This window comes from Gambusia affinis, linkage group LG18, assembly GCF_019740435.1.
Source record: "Gambusia affinis linkage group LG18, SWU_Gaff_1.0, whole genome shotgun sequence".
Classification (NCBI taxonomy): domain Eukaryota; kingdom Metazoa; phylum Chordata; class Actinopteri; order Cyprinodontiformes; family Poeciliidae; genus Gambusia; species Gambusia affinis.
The window spans coordinates 6690313-6713430 of NC_057885.1; the positions used below are offsets into that span (position 1 = coordinate 6690313).

Genomic DNA, 23118 nt, shown 5'->3' on the forward strand with positions numbered 1-23118 from the left:
AATGAATGATTCAGTGGGAGCTTAATTTATCCATCAATTGGTTTCAGTTAAATCCTCATCAGAAACATTCGAGCTGCGCAAAGATGATCGTTGCTTTGATTTTTTTCTCCCTAAGATTTCTTTAAATTATTACTGAAGCGATTAATAGATCAATTTATCTCACTTTCATTTTCTTTTCCTTGTCATGGTTCATAAACAGTTCCCATTAGAACGATGGCCTCGACCTGTTTGACTCTTCAAATGTCATTTTCACATGAAGGACATGGAGAGAATCAACAAGATCTCAGCTGGAGATCAGAGGGAAGCTTTGATTGGTCTGTAAGATCCAACAGATGGTACCAGAACATGGTACTGGTCTCTGCCTGCAGTGGAGTTCAATGAAAGTGAATCAAACTGGTACCAAGGAGAATCTAATGATTGTGGAAAACAGGAGAATTATGGGTTATTGGTAAATACTTCTAAAAGGTGATATGTGAGTTTCTCCATCCAAAGACATTTCCTCTGCTACAATGGTGATAGTTTGTTCTTCTCCCGAAATAAAGCAAAAACGCACAAGTCATGTGATGTTAAAATAATGTTTTACTCTACGAAAACTAATACAACCCATAAATATCAGCTGATTAGAGAGTTGAAGACCTGGCAGGAAGCTCAGAGTTACTGCAGAGAGAAACACACAGACCTGATCAGTGGAACGAAGCAACTAGAGGATGAAGAAGTGGAGAAAGTGAAAACAGAAAACCATTCTTCAGTCTGTTCAGAGACACCTGGAGGTGGTCAGAGGGAAGCAGTTTCTCTTTTAGACTCTGGATTCTACAGTTTAACAATCATCAACCCAACAGAGATCAATGTGCCACGACTGATGATGGAGGCAGATGGACGAGTGAGAACTGTGATGTGCAGAAACCCTTCATCTGTTATGATGGTGAGAAATTTATTTTATTCATATGAGGATATTAATATCAAAAGTCATGCAAGAAATCTGATTTTATTCTATTAACATATTTTCTATGTATCATTTGGTCAATGTATTTGGAAAGTATTTATTAATTCATGATATACCAGTGCATATCCACATGTCTATTTAAAAGATGGAGTTTGAAAATGTTTCTCTGGAACCAAAGATTCCCGACCACACCGCCTTTTTCTTAAATAAATAAATGCATTGAACTATTTTCTCCTCACAATCAGGACAGATAAAGTGATCTTGATCAAAGAGAATAAAACCTGGGAGGAAGCCTTGACCTACTGCAGAGATCATCACCATGACCTGGTCACCATCACCAACATGGAGGAACAGAGATGGATCCAGGAGAAAGTCAAGAACGCATCGATTGATTATGTCTGGACGGGTCTGAGCTACACTTGCACTCTGGATTTCTGGTCCTTGGTCAATGATGAGGTGGTCAGCTATAAGAACTGGGCTTTAGATGGACCGATGGACGACTGTGACATGTCTGTAGCCATGGAGACGGGAGGAAAACATCAGTGGAGGAAGAAAAATGATCTTGACAAATAAAACTTGATCTGTTCTAAAAAGTAAAATCCATTCTGCTTTTTTTTACTTGTAGGTTTGTGGTTCTTATCATCTTCCTTTAAGATTGAAACAATAATAAACAGTGTTTTTATTCTCAAAGAGCAGCAGAGCCTCAGCAGTAAGACGCCATAATGACTGTTAATGTTTCTCTGGAAGATCAACCAGGTTCCCAGGATATGGAGGTTGGCTCAGCTTGTTTATATTTGTCCTTCCTGTTAATACTTGAATGTTTTCTTGTGAAATATGTTTTGAATATTTAAATGGTTAAAATTCAGCTGCTGTTTAGAGAGCAGCATTGACCTGGGACAGTTTCAGCAGAGCATCAAGAGGAGAGAGTCTCATTCACTGAAAAAGGAAGCATGTTTTAGAAAAATGTCTGTATAAGATTTAATCTCAAAAACATAATTTATTTTATACCTTATATATATATATATATATATATATATATATATATATATATATATATAAATTCAAAGCTTTGAGTTGTGAAAACGTGTGACTAGAAAATGTGTTTTCTTTCTGCCATTTTTGATTTTGAAATAATGTTAACTTATCACTCCAATACTCTTCAAATTTCCAGAATTGATATAACTTTATATTGTTACATTCCATAGATTTTCACAAATTAAATCATTTTCTTTCATTGAGTTCTTTTACCAAATACTTTTTAACTTTTACTTGAGCAACAATGTGAAAATTAATTCTACTATTACCAAAGTGAAACAACTTTTAGTTGCTCCACTTTGTTTCCAGTTTATGTCTAAGATCATGAGATGTAAAGATATTAATAGTCAGTTATTTCTGTAACTGTAATAAATATCTGTACTTTAGTCAATATGCCTGTTCTGCTGGATCCTGATTATTTGTTGTTTTTTCACATTACAAACTTTGTATGATTAGAAATGATATAGAAATGTCTGACCTGGTTTGAATATTCAAATGATGATATTTAAATTTCAGCTCAATAACAGAGCTGCTGTTTGAAGAGCTGTTATGAATGGAACATATTCTAATGAGAAGTTTTTCAGCTAAAACAAGACAGAGAAAAGGAAGCAGATGGAAATGAAAACCAGTCTGAGTTTTTGGTATGACAAACTTCACTCTGAACAATTTTAATGTTTTATTTTATTTCTATTATGAACTGAAAAGTTGAGCAGAATGTCTCTCTGTCTGTCTTGGTCTCTCTGCTCTCATTGTTTCTCTGTCCAGTGGAGGGAGAGCTGCAGCTTTTCACTGTTTAAATGTTCTTCATCCAACAGAGACAAACTGCTGGAGGAAAATCATTCATCTGACAGCAAAGATGCAGTGGAGTCTGATTCTGCTCTTCCTGATGGGTAAGTTGATCTGAAACACAACTAGACTACAAGGAAATAAAGTTAACTCTTTGTTATCACACTGAAATGTTCATGAAAGCAGTTCATGAACTGATTGGGAAGAAATCCTCAAAATTTAATATGTTTTATCTTCACAGCTCAGTGTTGCTTCATTGACTGTCAGCACTATCAGTTTCACTACATTAATGAGAAAAAGAACTGGACTGAAGCTCAGCAGTACTGCAGAGAGAATCACACTGACCTGGTCACAGTGACTAACATGAAGGACATGGAGAGACTCAACATCTCAGCTGGAGGTCAGAGTGGAGCTTGGATTGGTCTGATCAGTAAACCAGAATTTAACAGAACATGGTACTGGTCTCTGCCTGGAGTGGAGTTCAATGAAAGTGAGACAAACTGGAACACAGGAGAACCAAGTGATACAGGAATTACAGGAGAACAGAACTGTGGGGCTGTGTATAAAAATGTCACATGGAACGATCAGGGTTGCAAGTGGTCTGAATATTTCCTCTGTTATGATGGTGAGTATTAAAAAACACAGAATCTAAACTCTACAGATTGGTCAATAAAACAATCTTGATAAAATATTTCACAATAAAATAAATTGAAAGTTTTTGCTCTCAGAAAACAGTAATTGTTGTTTTCAATGCATCAGCCAGTAAACCTGATTTTATGTTTATTTTAACAACAGTTATAACAGATTAAAATTTTCTGTTCACTCCACAGAAACTAATACAACCCATAAATATCACCTGATTAAAGAGATGAAGACCTGGCAGGAAGCTCAGAGTTACTGCAGAGAGAAACACACAGACCTGATCAGTGGAACGAAGCAACTAGAGGATGAAGAAGTGAAGAAATTGATGAACTCTTCAGATCAGATAATATACTTTGGTTTATTCAGAGACAATTGGAGGTGGTCAGATGGAAGCAGTTTCTCTTTCAGACACTGGAATAATGAATTAGTTAATCCAGAATCTGTCAGTGATCTTTGTGCCAAGATTGATGATGGAGGCAGATGGAAGAATGAGAACTGTGATAAAAGAAAACCCTTCATCTGTTATGATGGTGAGATTTTTTTGCAATAAGACAAATTATTTAAATTTTTCTGAATATGTAGGAAGAAATAAAAGAGCTTCATTATACTGTTGAAGTTTTTCTGTCATATAAATACTAAATCTATTAAAATAAATTGTTACATTTACACAAAAATTGAATAAAACATGTAGAAATATATAACATTTTGGATCTTTTAAATTGTTCCAGGTTCTGCATGTTGATATAATTGAAGCTCCTGTTATGATTTATTGTGTTTGTTGCTTCTTTATGTAGATAATGTGATCCTGATCAAAGAGAATAAAACCTGGGAGGAAGCCTTGAACTACTGCAGAGAGAAACACCATGACCTGGTCACCATCACCAACATGGATCAACAGATATTGGTCCAGGAGAAAGTCAAGAACGCATCGACTCCTTTTGTCTGGACGGGTCTGAGCTACGCCTGCACTCTGGATTTGTGGTTCTGGGTCAGTGATGAGGTGGTCAGCTATAAGAACTGGGCCGAAGGTGAACCGATGGACGACTGTGACATGTCTGGAGCCATGGAGACGAGAGGAAAACATCAGTGGAGGAAGAAAAATGATACAGAGAAGTTTAACTTCATCTGTTCTAAACATTGAGACCCAAACCTTTGGCTTCTGATTGTTTTGTGCCCAAAGTTACATTTGAAGTTTCAGAAATACAGCTCTGGAAAGAATGAATAGTCCAATGCATTGAACGCCATTGAAAACCTATTTATTAATATTGATCTCTAATCTCTTCCTGAGTTAAAACATTAGTTTTATTGTTCCTAAATGAATACAAACTTGTTTTCTTTGCATTGTTAGAGGTCAGAGAGCACTGCATCTTTCTCCTCAGTTTGACCATTTCTCATTTTCTGCAAATAAATACAAAATTATCACTTGCCGTTTCGCAGTCAGGAGTTCATAGAATAGAAAGAACAATGTTCATTTTACTCAAACAGAGAGAAGCTGGTTCTTTTTATTGGTTCGTTTTTTCAGATTGTGTTTGTTGGATTATGTGAGGTAAATAATTTGGGGTTATTTGTTTGAAGGATTAAATGTACTTTTAATTTTGTAATTATTATCATTATTATTTTTCAAAGTGCTGTTTTGCTGCAAGTTACTTTAAAACTTTTACAAACATATTTAGGATTATATAAAAAAAATATACAACTCATATATAATCTAATATTTCTACCAACCTTCAGCAACAAGAATCATTCTACATGGAGATTCTGTTGTTCTTGTATCTTTTAATTCAACATCTTTTCTTATCTATACTAACAGAACATAGTTTGCATTTTATTCACTTTGATCAGTTATTATATTACATCCAGCTCTCTATAAGTAATCAATAAGTGTGTGGTGGGTTAACTGGAACTTGTTTATTGTTTAAATAAATCCTGACAGGTTGTGTAATCTTGTTTTAGCTGTTAAGTAAGAAACATGCTGTTCAGTTTATTATCACTGTTTTAAATGGATTTACTGTCATATTCATACTTTACTGTAACATTGTTAGAAAATAATAAAAGCTGTTGAGTCTGAAGAAGTTTTTTTGTCTTTCCTTTTTATCTTTACTGGTTTTATCTGTGAGTCAGACATCATGTCTAGTTTTAAGTCTAGACTTCGACTTTTCTTTGTGATAAAGCTTAAAGTTAGACTGGTTTAGGTTAAACTGACCACTTTTTCCCCTCACTTTCTTCTCCTACTGCTCTCCTATTTGCATTATTTCTGTTATTACAAAGATTAATTTAATGTTTTCGTCTTTCCACAGAAGCCACTTCTGGTCTGGCATTCTGATTGGCTGTGATGTCTCTCTGTTAAAATCATCACATGAGACCCCATTTATTTAAACCGCTGCATGTAATTTACCCTATTAATCAATACACACTGAAATATATTAAACAACAAACCCCACATGTAAGTTTTGCAGAACAGCATCAAGTCTTTAATTCTGTAACTGTCCTATCACAAGAACATTTTGAAGAGAATATAATGTAATTCCTGATGCTCATGATAAATTTTCAGTAAGGTGCGGCCATGTTGGTTTTGGTTTTCATAGAAAGAATACACCCATCATGTTTAATATTTTAAAGATTTTTTTGGCTCTTGACTCCTTTATTTGAAAATAGTTCAACAGGAAACAGGGGACAACATTTGCTGGGCCGGGAATCGAACCTGTGACCCGAGCCATATGGACTAAGGCCTCAATACGTGGGTTGTGCTTTGACCCTGTGCCACTGCAGCACCCCGTCAAATTTAATATTCACAAACACACTGTACACTGTGAAACTTAAAAATAGAAAACTAAATTAATAGAAAGAGAAAAAGTTTCCAGCCTTTTCCCTGATCTACTCGTTTTGCATCGGGGGAAATTCAACTTCCTGGTGGAGAACAGAGGGATCTGCTAACATTATTTTCATTTGCATATGTTTGACATTTCCTCTTACCAGCAGCTCTAAAAACACGTCAAACACACCCAGTTTTCCACAGAGGCCACCAGCTGACAGAGGATGAATTAGAGAAAAAGGATCATTGATCTCGTCACGTTTGAGCTCACAGGCAGTGAAGGAAACAAAACTAAGAAAAGGTAAGAATTTATTTGATAAGAATGTTATAGAATAAGATTGTTTAAGCTAATAATCATTTTCAGTGACATAGACATTATTTGGTCTATGTTGCATCTGTGGAGGAAAGTAAAGTAATTAGAACAACAACAAAAATCAGTATAATTATGGTAAACTGGGTTTATCATACTGGTTTTGAAGTCAGAGGTGGTAAACATCACCATTTGACATCCATCTATTCTCTGTTCACCCTTGTCCCTAATGGGGTTGTGAGGGTTGCTTCTGCCAATCTCCAGCTACGTTCTGGGCGAGAGGAGTGGGTTCACCCTGAACAGGTCGCCAGTTTGTCGCAGCACCATTTGACAAAGGACTTTTAAACAAAGCATAAAAATCTCAGCCAATTTCTTGTAGAGTAAAGGAACTAGATGTAGGTTTTTGTTCTCTCTGTATGCTTAGATTTTAGTCCTATTGCATGTTTTTCTTAATTATAATGTCATGTTAGAGTTTTATTTATGCATAGAGAAAGGTTTAGGGTTTTGTCTCTCTGTCTGTCTTGGTCTCTCTGCTCTCATTGTTTCTCTGTCCAGTGGAGGGAGAGCTGCAGCTTTTCACTGTTTAAATGTTCTTCATCCAACAGAGACAAACTGCTGGAGGAAAATCATTCATCTGACAGCAAAGATGCAGTGGAGTCTGATTCTGCTCTTCCTGATGGGTAAGTTGATCTGAAACACAACTAGACTACAAGGAAATAAAGTTAACTCTTTGTTATCACACTGAAATGTTCATGAAAGCAGTTCATGAACTGATTGGGAAGAAATCCTCAAAATTTAATATGTTTTATCTTCACAGCTCAGTGTTGTTTCATTGACTGTCAGCTCTATCAGTTTCACTACATTAATCAGAATAAGAACTGGACTGAAGCTCAGCAGTACTGCAGAGAGAAACACACTGACCTGGTCACAGTGACTAACATGAAGGACATGGAGAGACTCAACATCTCAGCTGGAGGTCAGAGTGGAGCTTGGATTGGTCTGATCAGTAAACCAGAATTTACCAGAACATGGTACTGGTCTCTGACTGGAGTGGAGTTCAATGAAAGCAAGACAAACTGGAACCCAACAGAACCAAGTGATACAGGAATTCAAGTAATCCATGAAAATTGTGTTATCATGAATGAAAATCTCAAATGGACTGACACCCAGTGCAAAAATCAACATAATTTCCTCTGCTATGATGGTGAAAATAATCATCTATTTAACAGTTATTGTTTTATCTATTTTGTTTGATCAAGATGAAAATAAATATGTTTGATTACTCCACAGAAACTGATACAACCCATAAATATCACCTGATTAAAAAGTGGAAGACCTGGCAGGAAGCTCAGAGTTACTGCAGAGAGAAACACACAGACCTGATCAGTGGAACGAAGCAACTAGAGGATGAAGAACTGAAGAAATTGATGATGTCTTCTGATAAAATATACATCGGTCTGTTCAGAGACACCTGGAGGTGGTCAGATGGAACCAGTTTCTCTTTCAGACACTGGAATAATAAATTAAACAATCAGAAAACCAACAGTGGTCAATGTGCCGCCACTAAGTTTGATGATGAAGGCAGATGGACGAATGTGGACTGTGATAATAAAAGACCCTTCATCTGTTATGATGGTAGGTTGGTGTAAACAAATACAAGGTTGTGTAAACATTAGAACTGTGCAGTATTTAATTTTACATTAATTCATTTATTTCATAGATGATTTCACTACATCAAGCAAAAGCTCCAAAAAGTTTTATTTGGACCAGAAGTGGATTAAAAACCAGTTACATTTACTCAGAAATTTACTTTAGTGGCTTTTTGGATAAAATGCACTTTTGGTCGTTTTAATTAAACCACAAAACTTTCTACTCTTATTTCTTAGTTGCTGTACCACCTCAGGTTTAGGACTAAAGACAGACCTGTTGTTCTTTCAAAATAAGTTCATTGCCGTGATTTTGGAAGTTATAGTATATTTGTGTTCATCACTTCTATGACAGATAAAGTGATCCTGATCAAAGAGAATAAAACCTGGGAGGAAGCCTTGACCTACTGCAGAGATCATCACCATGACCTGGTCACCATCACCAACATGGAGGATCAGAGATGGATCCAGGAGAAAGTCAAGAACGCATCGACTCCTTTTGTCTGGACGGGTCTGATCTACGCCTGCACTCTGGATTTGTGGTTCTGGGTCAGTGATGAGGTGGTCAGCTATAAGAACTGGGCCAAAGGTGAACCGATGGACGACTGTGACATGTCTGGAGCCATGGAGACGAGAGGAGGACATCAGTGGAGGAAGAAAAATGATACAGAGACGTTTAACTTCATCTGTTCTAAACATTGAGACCCAAACCTTTGGCTTCTGATTGTTTTGTGCCCAAAGTTACATTTGAAGTTTCAGAAATACAGCTCTGGAAAGAATGAATAGTCCAATGCATTGAACGCCATTGAAAACCTATTTATTAATATTGATCTCTAATCTCTTCCTGAGTTAAAACATTAGTTTTATTGTTCCTAAATGAATACAAACTTGTTTTCTTTGCATTGTTAGAGGTCAGAGAGCACTGCATCTTTCTCCTCAGTTTGACCATTTCTCATTTTCTGCAAATAAATACAAAATTATCACTTGGCGTTTCGCAGTCAGGAGTTCATAGAATAGAAAGAACAATGTTCATTTTACTCAAACAGAGAGAAGCTGGTTCTTTTTATTGGTTCATTTTTTCAGATTGTGTTTGTTGGATTATGTGAGGTAAATAATTTGGGGTTATTTGTTTGAAGGATTAAATGTACTTTTAATTTTGTTATTATTATCATTATTATTTTTCAAAGTGCTGTTTTGCTGCAAGTTACTTTAAAACTTTTACAAACATATTTAGGATTATATAAAAAAAATATACAACTCATATATAATCTAATATTTCTACCAACCTTCAGCAACAAGAATCATTCTACATGGAGATTCTGTTGTTCTTGTATCTTTTAATTCAACATCTATTCTTATCTATACTAACAGAACATAGTTTGCATTTTATTCACTTTGATCAGTTATTATATTACATCCAGCTCTCTATAAGTAATCAATAAGTGTGTGGTGGGTTAACTGGAACTTGTTTATTGTTTAAATAAATCCTGACAGGTTGTGTAATCTTGTTTTAGCTGTTAAGTAAGAAACATGCTGTTCAGTTTATTATCACTGTTTTAAATGGATTTACAGTCATATTCATACTTTACTGTAACATTGTTAGAAAATAATAAAAGCTGTTGAGTCTGAAGAAGTTTTTTTGTCTTTCCTTTTTATCTTTACTGGTTTTATCTGTGAGTCAGACATCATGTCTAGTTTTAAGTCTAGACTTCGACTTTTCTTTGTGATAAATCTTAAAGTTAGACTGGTTTAGGTTAAACTGACCACTTTTTCCCCTCACTTTCTTCTCCTACTGCTCTCCTATTTGCATTATTTCTGTTATTACAAAGATTAATTTAATATTTTCGTCTTTCCACAGAAGCCACTTCTGGTCTGGCATTCTGATTGGCTGTGATGTCTCTCTGTTAAAATCATCACATGAGACCCCATTTATTTAAACCGCTGCATGTAATTTACCCTATTAATCAATACACATTGAAATATATTAAACAACAAACCCCACATGTAAGTTTTGCAGAACAGCATCAAGTCTTTAATTCTGTAACTGTCCTATCACAAGAACATTTTGAAGAGAATATAATGTAATTCCTGATGCTCATGATAAATTTTCAGTAAGGTGCGGCCATGTTGGTTTTGGTTTTCATAGAAAGAATACACCCATCATGTTTAATATTTTAAAGATTTTTTTGGCTCTTGACTCCTTTATTTGAAAATAGTTCAACAGGAAACAGGGGACAACATTTGCTGGGCCGGGAATCGAACCTGTGACCCCAGCCATATGGACTAAGGCCTCAATACGTGGGTCATGCTTTGACCCTGTGCCACTGCAGCACCCCGTCAAATATAATATTCACAAACACACTGTACACTGTGAAACTTAAACATAGAAAACTAAATTAATAGAAAGAGAAAAAGTTTCCAGCCTTTTCCCTGAACTACTCGTTTTGCATCGGGGGAAATTCAACTTCCTGGTGGAGAACAGAGGGATCTGCAAACATTATTTGCATTTGCATATGTTTGACATTTCCTCTTACCAGCAGCTCTAAAAACATGTCAAACACACCCAGTTTTCCACAGAGGCTACCAGCTGACAGAGGATGAATTAGAGAAAAAGGATCATTGATCTCGTCACGTTTGAGCTCACAGGCAGTGAAGGAAACAAAACTCAGAAAAGGTAAGAATTTATTTGATAAGAATGTTATAGAATAAGATTGTTTAAGCTAGAAATCATTTTCAGTGACATAGACATTCCTTGGTCTATGTTGCATCTGTGGAGGAAAGTAAAGTAATTAGAACAACAACAAAAATCAGTATAATTATGGTAAACTGGGTTTATCATACTGGTTTTGAAGTTAGAGTTGGTCAACATCACCATTTGACAAAGGACTTTTAAACAAAACATAAAAATCTCAGCCAATTTCTTGTGGAGTAAAGGAACTAGATGTAGGTTTTTGTTCTCTCTGTATGCTTAGATTTTAGTCCTATTGCATCTTTTTCTTAGTTATAATGTCATGTTAGAGTTTTATTTATGCATAGAGATAGGTTTAGGGTTTTGTCTCTCTGTCTGTCTGTCTTGGTCTCTCTGCTCTCTTTGTTTCTCTGTCCAGTGGAGGGAGAGCTGCAGCTTTTCACTGTTTAAATGTTCTTCATCCAACAGAGACAAACTGCTGGAGGAAAATCATTCATCTGACAGCAAAGATGCAGTGGAGTCTGATTCTGCTCTTCCTGATGGGTAAGTTGATCTGAAACACAACTAGACTACAAGGAAATAAAGTTAACTCTTTGTTATCACACTGAAATGTTCATGAAAGCAGTTCATGAACTGATTGGGAAGAAATCCTCAAAATTTAATATGTTTTATCTTCACAGCTCAGTGTTGCTTCATTGACTGTCAGCTCTATCAGTTTCACTACATTAATCAGAATAAGACCTGGACTGAAGCTCAGCAGTACTGCAGAGAGAATCACACTGACCTGGTCACAGTGACTAACATGAAGGACATGGAGAGACTCAAGATCTCAGCTGGAGGTCAGAGTGGAGCTTGGATTGGTCTGATCAGTAAACCAGAATTTACCAGAACATGGTACTGGTCTCTGACTGGAGTGGAGTTCAATGAAAGTGAGACAAACTGGAACCAAGGAGAACCAAGTGATAAAGAAATTCAAGGTCCTGAGAACTGTGGGGCTGTGCTTCAAAATCTCAAATGGAATGATATGAGTTGCTATTGGCCTCAATATTTTCTCTGTTATGATGGTGAGTATCAAAAAAAACACAGAATCTAAACTCTATAGATTGTCTAATAAAACAATCTGGATAAAATATTTTACAGAAAAACAAAATTAAAGTATCAATTTCTCTCACAAAAAATAGGAACGGTTACTGTCCATGCTTCTGCCAGTAAACCTGATTTTGTGTTTATTTTAACAACAGTTATAACAGATTTAAATTTTCTGTTCACTCCACAGAAACTAATACAACCCATAAATATCAGCTGATTAAAGAGAATAAGACCTGGCAGGAAGCTCAGAGTTACTGCAGAGAGAAACACACAGACCTGATCAGTGGAACGAAGCAACTAGAGGATGAAGAAGTGAAGAAATTGATTAACTTTGTTTTCAGATACCTATATATTGGTCTGTCTAGAGACAATTGGAAGTGGTCAGATGGAAGCAGTTTCTCTTTCAGACACTGGAATAATAAATTAAACAATCCAGAATCTGTCAGAGATCTTTGTGCCAAGATTGATGATGGAGGCAGATGGAAGAATGAGAACTGTGATGAAAGAAAACCCTTCATCTGTTATGATGGTGAGATTTTGTTTTTGTCTCAATTAAGGAGGTTAATGTCAAAAGTCATGCAAGGAATCAGATTTGAATCTATTAACATATTTTCTACCTAGTCTTTTGTCATTGTATTTGTATATTTCTCAAATAATCTGCATACACACATCTATTTTAAAAAATTTTGGGAATTTGAAAATGTTTCCTGGAACCAAAGGTATATTTTTCATCACATTTTCCTGTGAAATAACATAAAGAAATGATGTTAACTGTTTTCTTGTCAACACCATGACAGATAAAGTGATCCTGATCAAAGAGAATAAAACCTGGGAGGAAGCCTTGACCTACTGCAGAGATCATCACCATGACCTGGTCACCATCACCAACATGGATGATCAGAGATGGATCCAGGAGAAAGTCAAGAAAGCATCGACTGATTATGTCTGGACGGGTCTGCGCTACACCAACACTCTGGATTTCTGGTTCTGGGTCAGTGATGAGGTGGTCATCTATAAGAACTGGGCCGAAGGTGAACCGATGGACGACTGTGACATGTCTGGAGCCATGGAGACGAGAGGAAAACATCAGTGGCTGGGAAAAAACGACGGTGAGACGTTTAATTTCATCTGTTCTAAATATTGAGACCTAAACTTTTGGCTTTTGATTGTTTTGTGCCCAAAGTTACATTTGAAGTTTCAAAATTATATTTTGGATTATGTGAAGTAAATATTATTGGGTTATTTGTTTGAAGGACTAAATCTATCTTTGAGCTCTTTTTATTTGTTGTTTGGCTGCAACTTACTTATACATTTGTACAAACATATTAATGATTATATAAAAAATACAACTGATTAATTGTTATTGTAAAACCAATAATTCTACAATCATTGTACATGGAGATTCTGTTGTTCTTGTATCTTTTAATTCAACATCTATTCTTATCTATACTAACAGAACATAGTTTGCATTTTATTCACTTTGATCAGTTATTATATTACATCCAGCTCTCTATAAGTAATCAATAAGTGTGTGGTGGGTTAACTGGAACTTGTTTATTGTTTAAATAAATCCTGACAGGTTGTGTAATCTTGTTTTAGCTGTTAAGTAAGAAAAATGCTGTTCAGTTTATTATCACTGTTTTAAATGGATTTACTGTCATATTCATACTTTACTGTAACATTGTTATAAAATAATAAAAGCTGTTGAGTCTGAAGAAGTTTTTTTTTGTCTTTCCTTTTTATCTTTACTGGTTTTATCTGTGAGTCAGACATCATGTCTAGTTTTAAGTCTAGATTTCAAATTTTTCTTTGTGATAAATCTTAGTTAGACTGGTTTAGGTTAAACTGACTACTTTTCCCCTCACTTTCTTCTCCTACTGCTCTCCTATTTGCATTATTTCTGTTATTACAAAGATTAATTTAATATTTTCGTCTTTCCGCAGAAGCCACTTCTGGTCTGGCATTCTGATTGGCTGTGATGTCTCTCTGTTAAAATCATCACATGAGACCCCATTTATTTAAAGTGTTGCATATGAGTCCTGCTATTTAATAAATGTTGAAAAAATATTAAATCAGTAGACCCCCACTGTAGGTTTTGCAAAGAGCATCCAGTCATTTGTTCTGTAATTGTCCTATTTTGAAAAGAATGTAATATAATTTATAAAGTTATTAATACATTTTCAATTAAATATGAACTTATTGCTTTTGGTTTTTATGGAAAGAGTAAGAGACACATTTGATCTAATTATATTTGGCAAATTTCTTGTTCGAAAATGTAAATTTAAAAAAAAAATCTTCACCATTTTTAAGAATCTTGGTTAAGAAAGTTTCACTATTTCCAAGAGCACAAACATTCATATGCACATATGAATGTTGTCACTGAGGGTTTTTATTTTATCATAAATAACCTGACATACTTTATATTCTGTGTTCTGTTTCTCATGTTTCCTTTGTGTTTGTAAACCAAAACTGAATTCTCAGGATGGCGTCTGCTGCTGGTTCTTATTATACTGGACCTGAATGGCTGAACACTAAAACAACAATGAAAACGGTCAAAGTTATTGTTTAAGCTTTGCTTACAATAAACCAAGTGATGCTCGTTAAAAATCTGACCAGGCAATTTCTATCTGTGGGGGTCAGATTGTTTATATATTTTCAGTTCTATCAGAAAGCTACTGCAGAGAGAAACAGATCAGTGGAACGAAGCAGCTACAGGATGGAGAAGTGAAGAAGATGAAGTGCACTGCATACTTTGGTCTGTTCAGTGACACCTGGAGGTGGTCAGATGGAATCAACTCATCCTTCAGACACTGGAATAAGAAGTTTAGCAATGTAGAATACAACAGTGGTCAATGTGCCCTGACCGTGTTTGATGATGAAGGAAAAATGAGAACTGTGCTGAAAGGAAACCCTTCATCTGCTATGATGGCGAGTGAAATACGAAACGTTTAATGTTTGAACTGCATTGAAAAGAAATGCATTTTATTCAGTTTTTTCTTCCTTGTGTTTTTATCTGTTTTTTAAAAAAGTGCTTCATAGTTTATTTCACTTATACAGAGGTTTAGCTGGTAAATCATTGCCCTGTGTTTAAATGTGAAAATATTAAAATGAACGTAACGAGAACCTCCTGAGGGGCTCAGATTAGAGACGCTGCTCCTCCACATTAAGAGGAGCCAGTTGGTTGGGATCCTCCTGGACGCCAATCACCAAATGGTACATGGTGATTGGCCTGTTTATATCTAGTCCAGAGGACTCCAAAGCCCTTCACAATACATTCAGTCTTTGACCCATTCACACCCTGATGGTGGTAAGCTACACAAGAAACATGACAGATACAGAAACTTAAGTTAACTCAGTTGTAAGCATCGTTGAATTCATTTTGTTTCAGCTCTGATGGTGTTTTTAAGGGTCTTTGTCTTGTCTCAAACCTAGTCTGAAGTTTTTGTTATTGTTTTCAGTTTACCTTCTTTTTGTCAGGAATTTCACTGCCAGGTAATAATTTAGCCTCGTCTATTGCTCCGTTCTCATGAGGCGTCCCACAAGGTTCCACTCTTGTCCCTGTTTTATTGCTATTTTACATTCTGCCTCCTGGAGCTACTCCTGCTATGCAGATGATCTATAGATCTACTTGATCTATGGGGCGATATTACTTGATATAGGGAGTAATCTGTAACTCAAGATTACTCTGTAACTGGCTCCACATTGTCTACGGGATTATATGGCTGTCAAAAAGAGGTTGACAACCTTTGAATTTTTTTATAAAGGAAAAACTGAATGCAAATTAATGGGCGGCAACACAACTACAGATCCCACTGCTTTGACTTTTGATTTCAAGAACAGTGTGAGAAGACGGGTAATAAAGGAGGGGTTATTCCTTATACTGACTTCCTGTTCATTTGAAATTAATTTTAAACTTTGTTTGCTTTTAAACATCAACAGCCCAGCATCTCTTTCTTTTTAATTGAGATGTTTATGTTTGTTAGGCCTTTGAGGTCATTCAGTTTGCTTTTACTTGCACATGGGGTGTGAATACATTTAAAACACACTGAATGCCAAAAGTGATGAAAGCACAATATTAAATGAATATAACTGTTGACTAACTTTCTAGCCTGTCCGGTGATCAACTAGTTTTGCATTTGGGAAAAAACTAACTTCCTGTTTGTGAACAAGAGGATATTATAGCATTATTTGCATCTGCGTAGGTTTGATATTTTCAGTCGCCAGTTGCCCTAGCAACAAGTCAAATACACGTTTCTGAAACTAGACTAATCACACCTACGCAGAGCTCAAGTTGACAAAGGTTGATTTACCAAAAATGGATCATAATCTGTCACTTTTGACCTTACAGGTCAAAAATGACCTTTTCTCTTATTCAGGAAAGGTAAGAGATTATTTTATAATCTCGTTAATTCTGATCAAGAACGGTGAGTATGATTACGGTAAACTGGTTTATCTGGAAATGACTCCCGATATGCATTAACTTTGAGACTTAATCATATGACAAGGTTGTGTCATCAGTGGGATATTGGTGTTATTTTCTCATAACAGATTTTTATCTTTTAAAACAAATAATCTGTGATTTGGCAAATATTTGACCTAATTTATTGGAGAACAAATCAGCCTAAAATCTACTGTGGTCTGCATGTAAGTGTGAGATCAGTGCTGTTAGTCTGATGGACTTTAATCTGGTTTTAGTAGAATTACTACAGAACTTTTTCATGATGCTGGAACTTTAACTTTGTGATGAATAAGAAGTCATATTTTAATTTTTTTTAAATAGATTTTTCTATTACATGTATCTTCACAGACAATTGTTTGTATTAATAAATTCTCCAACAATTTAAAAGTGCACCTACATCTAGGTGCACTTCAGGAGTGATTTCTTCAGACAAAAGTTTTAGATTTTATCTGATTAAAGCTGTTTCTGCTTCCTTCTCCTTTCCTCTGCCACCATTTTGCAGTAAGTTCACTTCCTGTTTCGTCATAAAACATTCATCTGACAGTCATAACAAAATTTCCTTTCCACTCAAAGCCCCATTGCTGCCATCCACTTCTCTGATGTACACAGTAATCAGGAAACAAGCAGAGAATGAAAACTTTTTTTTGACTAAAATGTCATTTTAATTGAATACCTAAATGATATCCTTATTATCTAAAAATGTAGATGAATATTTAATTTATCATCTCAACTTCATCTATAGTATTTCATAATTTGTTTTTGTGGCAAGAATGAGATTCATCCTGGTTTGAATATTTAAATGTTGCTCCTGTTCAGATATCTGTGTCTGAAACACATCAAACTTTGATGCTGAAAAGTTTTCAACGAAGCAACAAGACTAAAGTTTCTCTGGTTCAACAAAACAGATGAATGATGTGTATCCCTTCTAACATTACTCTGTATGATTTATTTACATCACTTTAGCATTTTTATGCCAAAGTTGTGAAAAATTAACTAATGGGTTTCTCTCTGTCCAGTGGAGGGAGAGCTGCAGCTTTTCACTGTTTAAATGTTCTTCATCCAACAGAGACAAACTGCTGGAGGAAAATCATTCATCTGACAGCAAAGATGCAGTGGAGTCTGATTCTGCTCTTCCTGATGGGTAAGTTGATCTGAAACACAACTAGACTCTCTGGTTTCTTATACATAACTGATGGTTAAATCTGAGGAGATTTGGATGACCTTTCACACAGAAATTATAATGAGAGCATTAGTTTTGGTCAAAGACCAAGAGTTTTAATCTGGTATTCTTTTTTAGTACTAAACACAGAAACATGCTTTTTGTTTACAGCTCAGTGTTGTTTCAATAACTGTCAGCTCTATCAGTTTCACTACATTAATCAGAATAAGAACTGGACTGAAGCTCAGCAGTACTGCAGAGAGAAACACACTGACCTGGTCACAGTGACTAACATGAAGGACATGGAGAGACTCAAGATCTCAGCTGGAGGTCAGAGTGAAGCTTGGATTGGTCTGTATGATCCAACAGATGGTACCAGAACATGGTACTGGTCTCTGCCTGGAGTGGAGTTCAATGAAACAAACTGGGCCAAAGGAGAACCATCTGATAATGAAAATCAAGGAATAGTGAACTGTGTGACTGTGGATAAAAATCTCAGTTGGATAGAAACCCAGTGCCAAAGTCCAAATCATTTCATCTGCTACAATGGTGAGATTAATCTATTTATGGATTATTTTTATATGTGTCTTTGTCCATTCTTACCAGGTATGAGTTATATGTCTAGTGTGGTTCTATGAAATTAATAATAGATGCTGATTTCAAATGAAATCATATGTACTAAAATAAGGACATTTCCCCAGGGCAGCATTAGAATAGAGGCCACATCAGAGCTCCAAACAGGTCGACACATAAAGGTAATCAAGTCAGATTGATTGCGTTATTGCCAGGTATATATCTAGCGTATAACTCATACCTGTAATTTCAGTTCCCCTATCATTTAGAGAACTGAAATTACTGTCACTTCCCCTAAATAATAAGTAAATTACTTATACTAGAATTGACAAAATAAAGACAATATAAATTAACAAGTGAACACTGGAACAAACAATGTTTGATACTGTCTTGATGTGCAGTTTTAGAGTGGAGCCAAATGCAAAGAGGCGGAGGCAGCTTGTAGTTGAAGAATGTTTAATGACCAAAAAGGATGAAAAAACTTACATAAATAAAAAAAAAACCTCACAGGGGAAACAGGGAGCCAGAGCAGAGCAAAAATAGGAATCCAGGAGCAAAACACAGCAGGGAAAAAACAGGCAGGTAGTCTGGTTAGATGGAAGGAACCAGCAAGGAGTGACCGAGAATGAGTTGTATGTATACTGGGGAGGTTGATTACAGAACAAGGAACAGATGGCTGATTAGAAACAGGCTGCAGGTGTGAGGGGAGAGAGAGGCACAGTGGACTAGGAAAGAAATCCAAAACTAAAGAATAACTAAAGCTACAAAACATAATTAGAGTAGTAACTAGGCGAAAGAAATAAACGCAATGAAGTGGAATCACTGAGAAAGGACTGAATCAAAATAAAACAAAAACACGGCTGGTCTAGTCAAAGAAAAGGAGCTTAGGGACACAGAAATAAACAAAACCTACAGCCAACTCAAACAAACCAAGATCCTGACAGGCACAAACAGTACTGTTGATGCTGTGAAGCTCTTTCCCCAAAGAATGTTCATGAGGACAAAATTATTTTAGCAGATTCACCGTGAGGAAAAAACAAGAAAAACTCCGTAAAATTCAAAATTACAGCAAAGCTTTTTCTATCGTTGCTTCTTGGATTTGTTCTTAAAGGAGTTTTAAAACAATTTGGAAACTGTTATAATGTTCTAGTCCAATGGAGAGACTTGGATAATCTAGTTAGATATTAAAACATTTGTACAGCTTCATCCTCGCCAGGCCTCAGGAGATTTGATTTAATTATTATCCTGGATGTCGATAGTGGCTTACATACGTCAGCGTCCTACTTCCTCTGCCTGGTTACGAACAGTTAGCTCTTTGATTGAGAAAAATCCCATTCCCCTTGTTTGAATATTCAAATGATGGAGCATTAAATGCACCTCCTGTTCAGTGATCCGTGTTGGTAAATGTTCAACTTCACAGAGGAAAACGGCTTTCAAGAGACAAGAAGCAGCCTTCCATTCCTCGAGGAAAAAGGAACCAGATGTAAGTTTCTGTGATTTGATTTTCATCAAATTAGGATATACTTTTGTATTTTTGAAATCACGTTAGTATTTTTATTTATGTTAAAAAAAAAGAGATTTTTTATTTTATTTTATCTGCTTCAGCTCCACTGAGAGCTGCAGCTTTTCACTGTTTAAATGTTCTTCATCCAACAGAGACAAACTGCTGGGGGAAAATCATTCATCTGACAGCAAAGATGCAGTGGAGTCTGATTCTGCTCTTCCTGATGGGTAAGTTGATCTGAAACACAACTCTTTACTGGTTTCTGTCACATTAGAGACTCAGCTATATTCAGCAACTTATATTTTTATACAGCAATAGTTTATTAGTTTTGAAACTAATTATAAAGCATACTTACTGAAGTTACATTATGGAGTTCCAATTATAATAACATATTTTATCTTCACAGCTCAGTGTTGTTTCATTGACTGTCAGCTCTATCAGTTTCACTACATTAATCAGAATAAGAACTGGACTGAAGCTCAGCAGTACTGCAGAGAGAAACACACTGACCTGGTCACAGTGACTAACATGAAGGACATGGAGAGACTCATCAAGATCTCAGCTGGAGGTCAGAGTGAAGCTTGGATTGGTCTGTATGATCCAACAAACGGTACCAGAACATGGTACTGGTCTCTGCCTGAAGTGGAGTTCAGTGAAAGTGAGACAAACTGGAACCCAGGAGAACCAAGTGATAGAGGAATTCAGGGAGTTGAGAACTGTGGGATTCTGAATGTAAATTTGAAATGGGCAGATACAAGTTGTTACTATTCAAGATTCTTCCTCTGTTATGACGGTGAGAAAATAAAATTACTTTATCACACTACTCTTTGGATGTTTTATACAACAAATCATGTAAATTAAATATGATGTAGGTTTATCTGTTTGATCTACAGGAACCAATACAACCCATAAATATCACCTGATTAGAGAGAAGAAGACCCGGCAGGAAGCTCAGAGTTACTGCAGAGAGAAACACACAGACCTGATCAGTGGAACGAAGCAACTAGAGGATGAAGAATTGAAGAAAGTGATGAGGGAACTGTTAGGGTCAGACTCTGCAGACAAACCAGTACTATACTTTGGTTTATTCAGAGACACCTGGAGGTGGTCAGATGGAAGCAGTTTCTCTTTCAGACACTGGAATCTACAATTTAACAATCAGATAATCCACAGTGGTCAATGCGCCATGACTGTGTTTGATGATGGAGGCAAATGGAGGAATGAGAACTGCACTGAAAGAAAACCCTTCATCTGTTATGAAGGTGAGATTTTCTGATAAACAAATTCTTCACATTTAACATTAAAACTTTATTTAAAAGACGCTCTAATTGGGAGACTGAGGAGATGTTCCATTATTGTCTCGTGTTTCCTGTAATTAATTTTACATATAGTGGTATTTAGCTCTTAGATAATATCAATGTTTTCATAATGAATGAAATGCAGAAACTTTATGTTAGATATATTATAAAAAAGTTAGCAGCCACGATTTCTCAGTATTAACATTAGTTAGTTAGAACAATAAATTGTTTGTTCCCTTTACCCTTATGACAGATAAAGTGATCCTGATCAAAGAAAACAAAACCTGGCTTGAGGCCTTGACCTACTGCAGAGATCATCATGATGACCTGGTCACCATCACCAACATGGATGATCAGATATTGATCCAGGAGAAAGCTAAGGAGGCATCGACTCCTTTTGTCTGGTTGGGTTTGTTCTTCAGCTGCTTGAAGAATAAGTGGTTCTGGGTCTGTAAGAACAATCCAAACTTAGAAAGACAGATCAATAATTGTGGAAAATCTGGAGCCATGGAGGCAGGAGGAAAACACATGTGGTTCCAAGGAAACAGCACAGAGAAGTTGAATTTCTTCTGTCTTAAGCGTTAAGTTGTTCTTTTTCTGCTTGTGCTTTTTAAAAATAGTTTAAGAACTTCGTTGAAGTTTACATTTTATTTCACCTATGATAAAAAATTACGACTAGTAGAGATTCAAACTAGAGGTTCTGCTCTGAACTTTGTTTCTGTTCAGTTTGTAATTAGCTTGTACATGAACACATTTCTCTTTCTTTACTCCAGTTTTATTTTACTGAAGACAAAATGGCTCTTTGTGTTGTAAAGGTTGCAGATCTCTGCTTTATACTGAAAGCAAATATGATGTTCAAATTTAATGCTATTGAATACTGAGGAATTATATGTAAACTTCTCATTTTGAACACAGTAATAAATACATTTCTAATGTTCTCTTTCTGTCATTATTTTTAACATTTAGCAAATTGAAGCAATGTTGCTCATTTTAACTGATGTAAAACAAGAAACTGATTAAACTTTAGACAATGAGAAAACAAGGTGTGTGTGTCTTTTTAAGATAATACTTCATTAGTCTCATTAGTGGTTAATGTATGACGGCGCAGTGCAATGTTAAACATTGGCCAGCAGATGGCACCATATTTAGTCCTGTCAATTAAAGACAAAACTGAACTACTGCAAAAAACCATGAGAAAACCCTCTCACACTAAGGCAAGTTGAGCCGTTATACTAAGAAATCTCTCTGACGTCACCAATATCATGTCAATTCAGAAAACTTTAACTAGACCATCTGGGTGATCTTCTCCTCTTCCTCATTTTATAGATGTAGAGGTTCAGCTGTTCGGCTGCAGCAACAAATGACTTTTTTTTTTTTCATTCAAAAGTCACAAAAAACACAATCTGACTCCGAGAAAAATGCAAAACAAACAACACAAGTGACCCAACAGGCAGAGACGGAAATAATCTGCTGTCTACGTTCGTTATGTCATCAGGACACAAAATTGTTGCATCTTTGGTGCAGAGAGAGAGAAAGTTTTTAGAACCTATCTGTCTTTATCATGGATACAATAGTTCATAAAACAGACATAGTATAAAACATATTTACTGAGATTTCATCATAGAGTTCCAGTTTTAGTAGCATATTTTATATTTCAGGTCAGAGTTGCTTCATGGACTGTCAGCTCCATCAGTATCAACCTCCAGGTAAAACAGCCGGTGTTGTTACACAGGTGAGAACGACTGCAGAGATCTCCTGCTGCAGGTTTCATTGGTAATCGTTCTGCGTTGATTGCTGGAGAACTCTCAGACCTCAATCATAGCAGCAGGCAGAAGTGAGGAACCTTTACTGGGGTCAATGAAATGGAAGACACGGCGTGTCTTAACTCTCAAGTATCTCTACGAAAAGAGGAGACCAACAGATTATTCAACCGGCTTTACCTGTGTAGAGCAAATACTAATAGTAATACAAGAGGAAACTTTTGTCTAGATTAGTTCTGGAGAGGCGGTTCCTCAGGTCAAACGGATCCAAAGAGAAACGGCAGACAAGAAGCATCACAAGACCAAAAAAAAAGTTTAAAAAAAAAGACAAAAAGAGACAGATAATATTTCTGTGGGGGCTTAATGGACCAAAAACTGATTGATTGATGTAATCTCTCGCTGATCTCCATCAT

The 23118-nt window shown here is 36.0% G+C and overlaps 4 protein-coding genes across 4 annotated transcripts; all 4 read left to right on the plus strand.

Annotated features, from left to right (window-relative positions):
* The first annotated feature begins 3044 nt into the window (after positions 1 to 3044).
* On the plus strand, positions 3045 to 4804 carry LOC122820235 (C-type mannose receptor 2-like). The gene is made up of 3 exons (XM_044097479.1): positions 3045 to 3389; positions 3595 to 3936; positions 4201 to 4804. Exons 1-3 carry the CDS (start codon positions 3128 to 3130, stop codon positions 4545 to 4547), a joined length of 951 nt encoding a protein of 316 aa, XP_043953414.1. The 5' UTR covers positions 3045 to 3127; the 3' UTR covers positions 4548 to 4804.
* A 2261-nt stretch (positions 4805 to 7065) lies between these two features.
* LOC122820230 (C-type mannose receptor 2-like) lies at positions 7066 to 9795 on the plus strand. The gene is made up of 4 exons (XM_044097470.1): positions 7066 to 7208; positions 7346 to 7732; positions 7819 to 8163; positions 8530 to 9795. Exons 1-4 carry the CDS (start codon positions 7175 to 7177, stop codon positions 8874 to 8876), a joined length of 1113 nt encoding a protein of 370 aa, XP_043953405.1. The 5' UTR covers positions 7066 to 7174; the 3' UTR covers positions 8877 to 9795.
* A 945-nt stretch (positions 9796 to 10740) lies between these two features.
* LOC122820232 (C-type mannose receptor 2-like) lies at positions 10741 to 13667 on the plus strand. The gene is made up of 5 exons (XM_044097473.1): positions 10741 to 10848; positions 11332 to 11406; positions 11544 to 11927; positions 12140 to 12481; positions 12750 to 13667. The coding sequence occupies exons 2-5, from the start codon at positions 11373 to 11375 to the stop codon at positions 13094 to 13096; spliced, it is 1107 nt and encodes a 368-aa protein (XP_043953408.1). The 5' UTR covers positions 10741 to 10848; positions 11332 to 11372; the 3' UTR covers positions 13097 to 13667.
* A 3787-nt stretch (positions 13668 to 17454) lies between these two features.
* Positions 17455 to 21882, plus strand: LOC122820228 (C-type mannose receptor 2-like). Its single transcript, XM_044097469.1, has 7 exons — positions 17455 to 17552; positions 17742 to 18119; positions 19564 to 19626; positions 19800 to 19874; positions 20054 to 20440; positions 20541 to 20909; positions 21199 to 21882. Exons 4-7 carry the CDS (start codon positions 19841 to 19843, stop codon positions 21528 to 21530), a joined length of 1122 nt encoding a protein of 373 aa, XP_043953404.1. The 5' UTR covers positions 17455 to 17552; positions 17742 to 18119; positions 19564 to 19626; positions 19800 to 19840; the 3' UTR covers positions 21531 to 21882.
* Positions 21883 to 23118: the final 1236 nt, after the last annotated feature.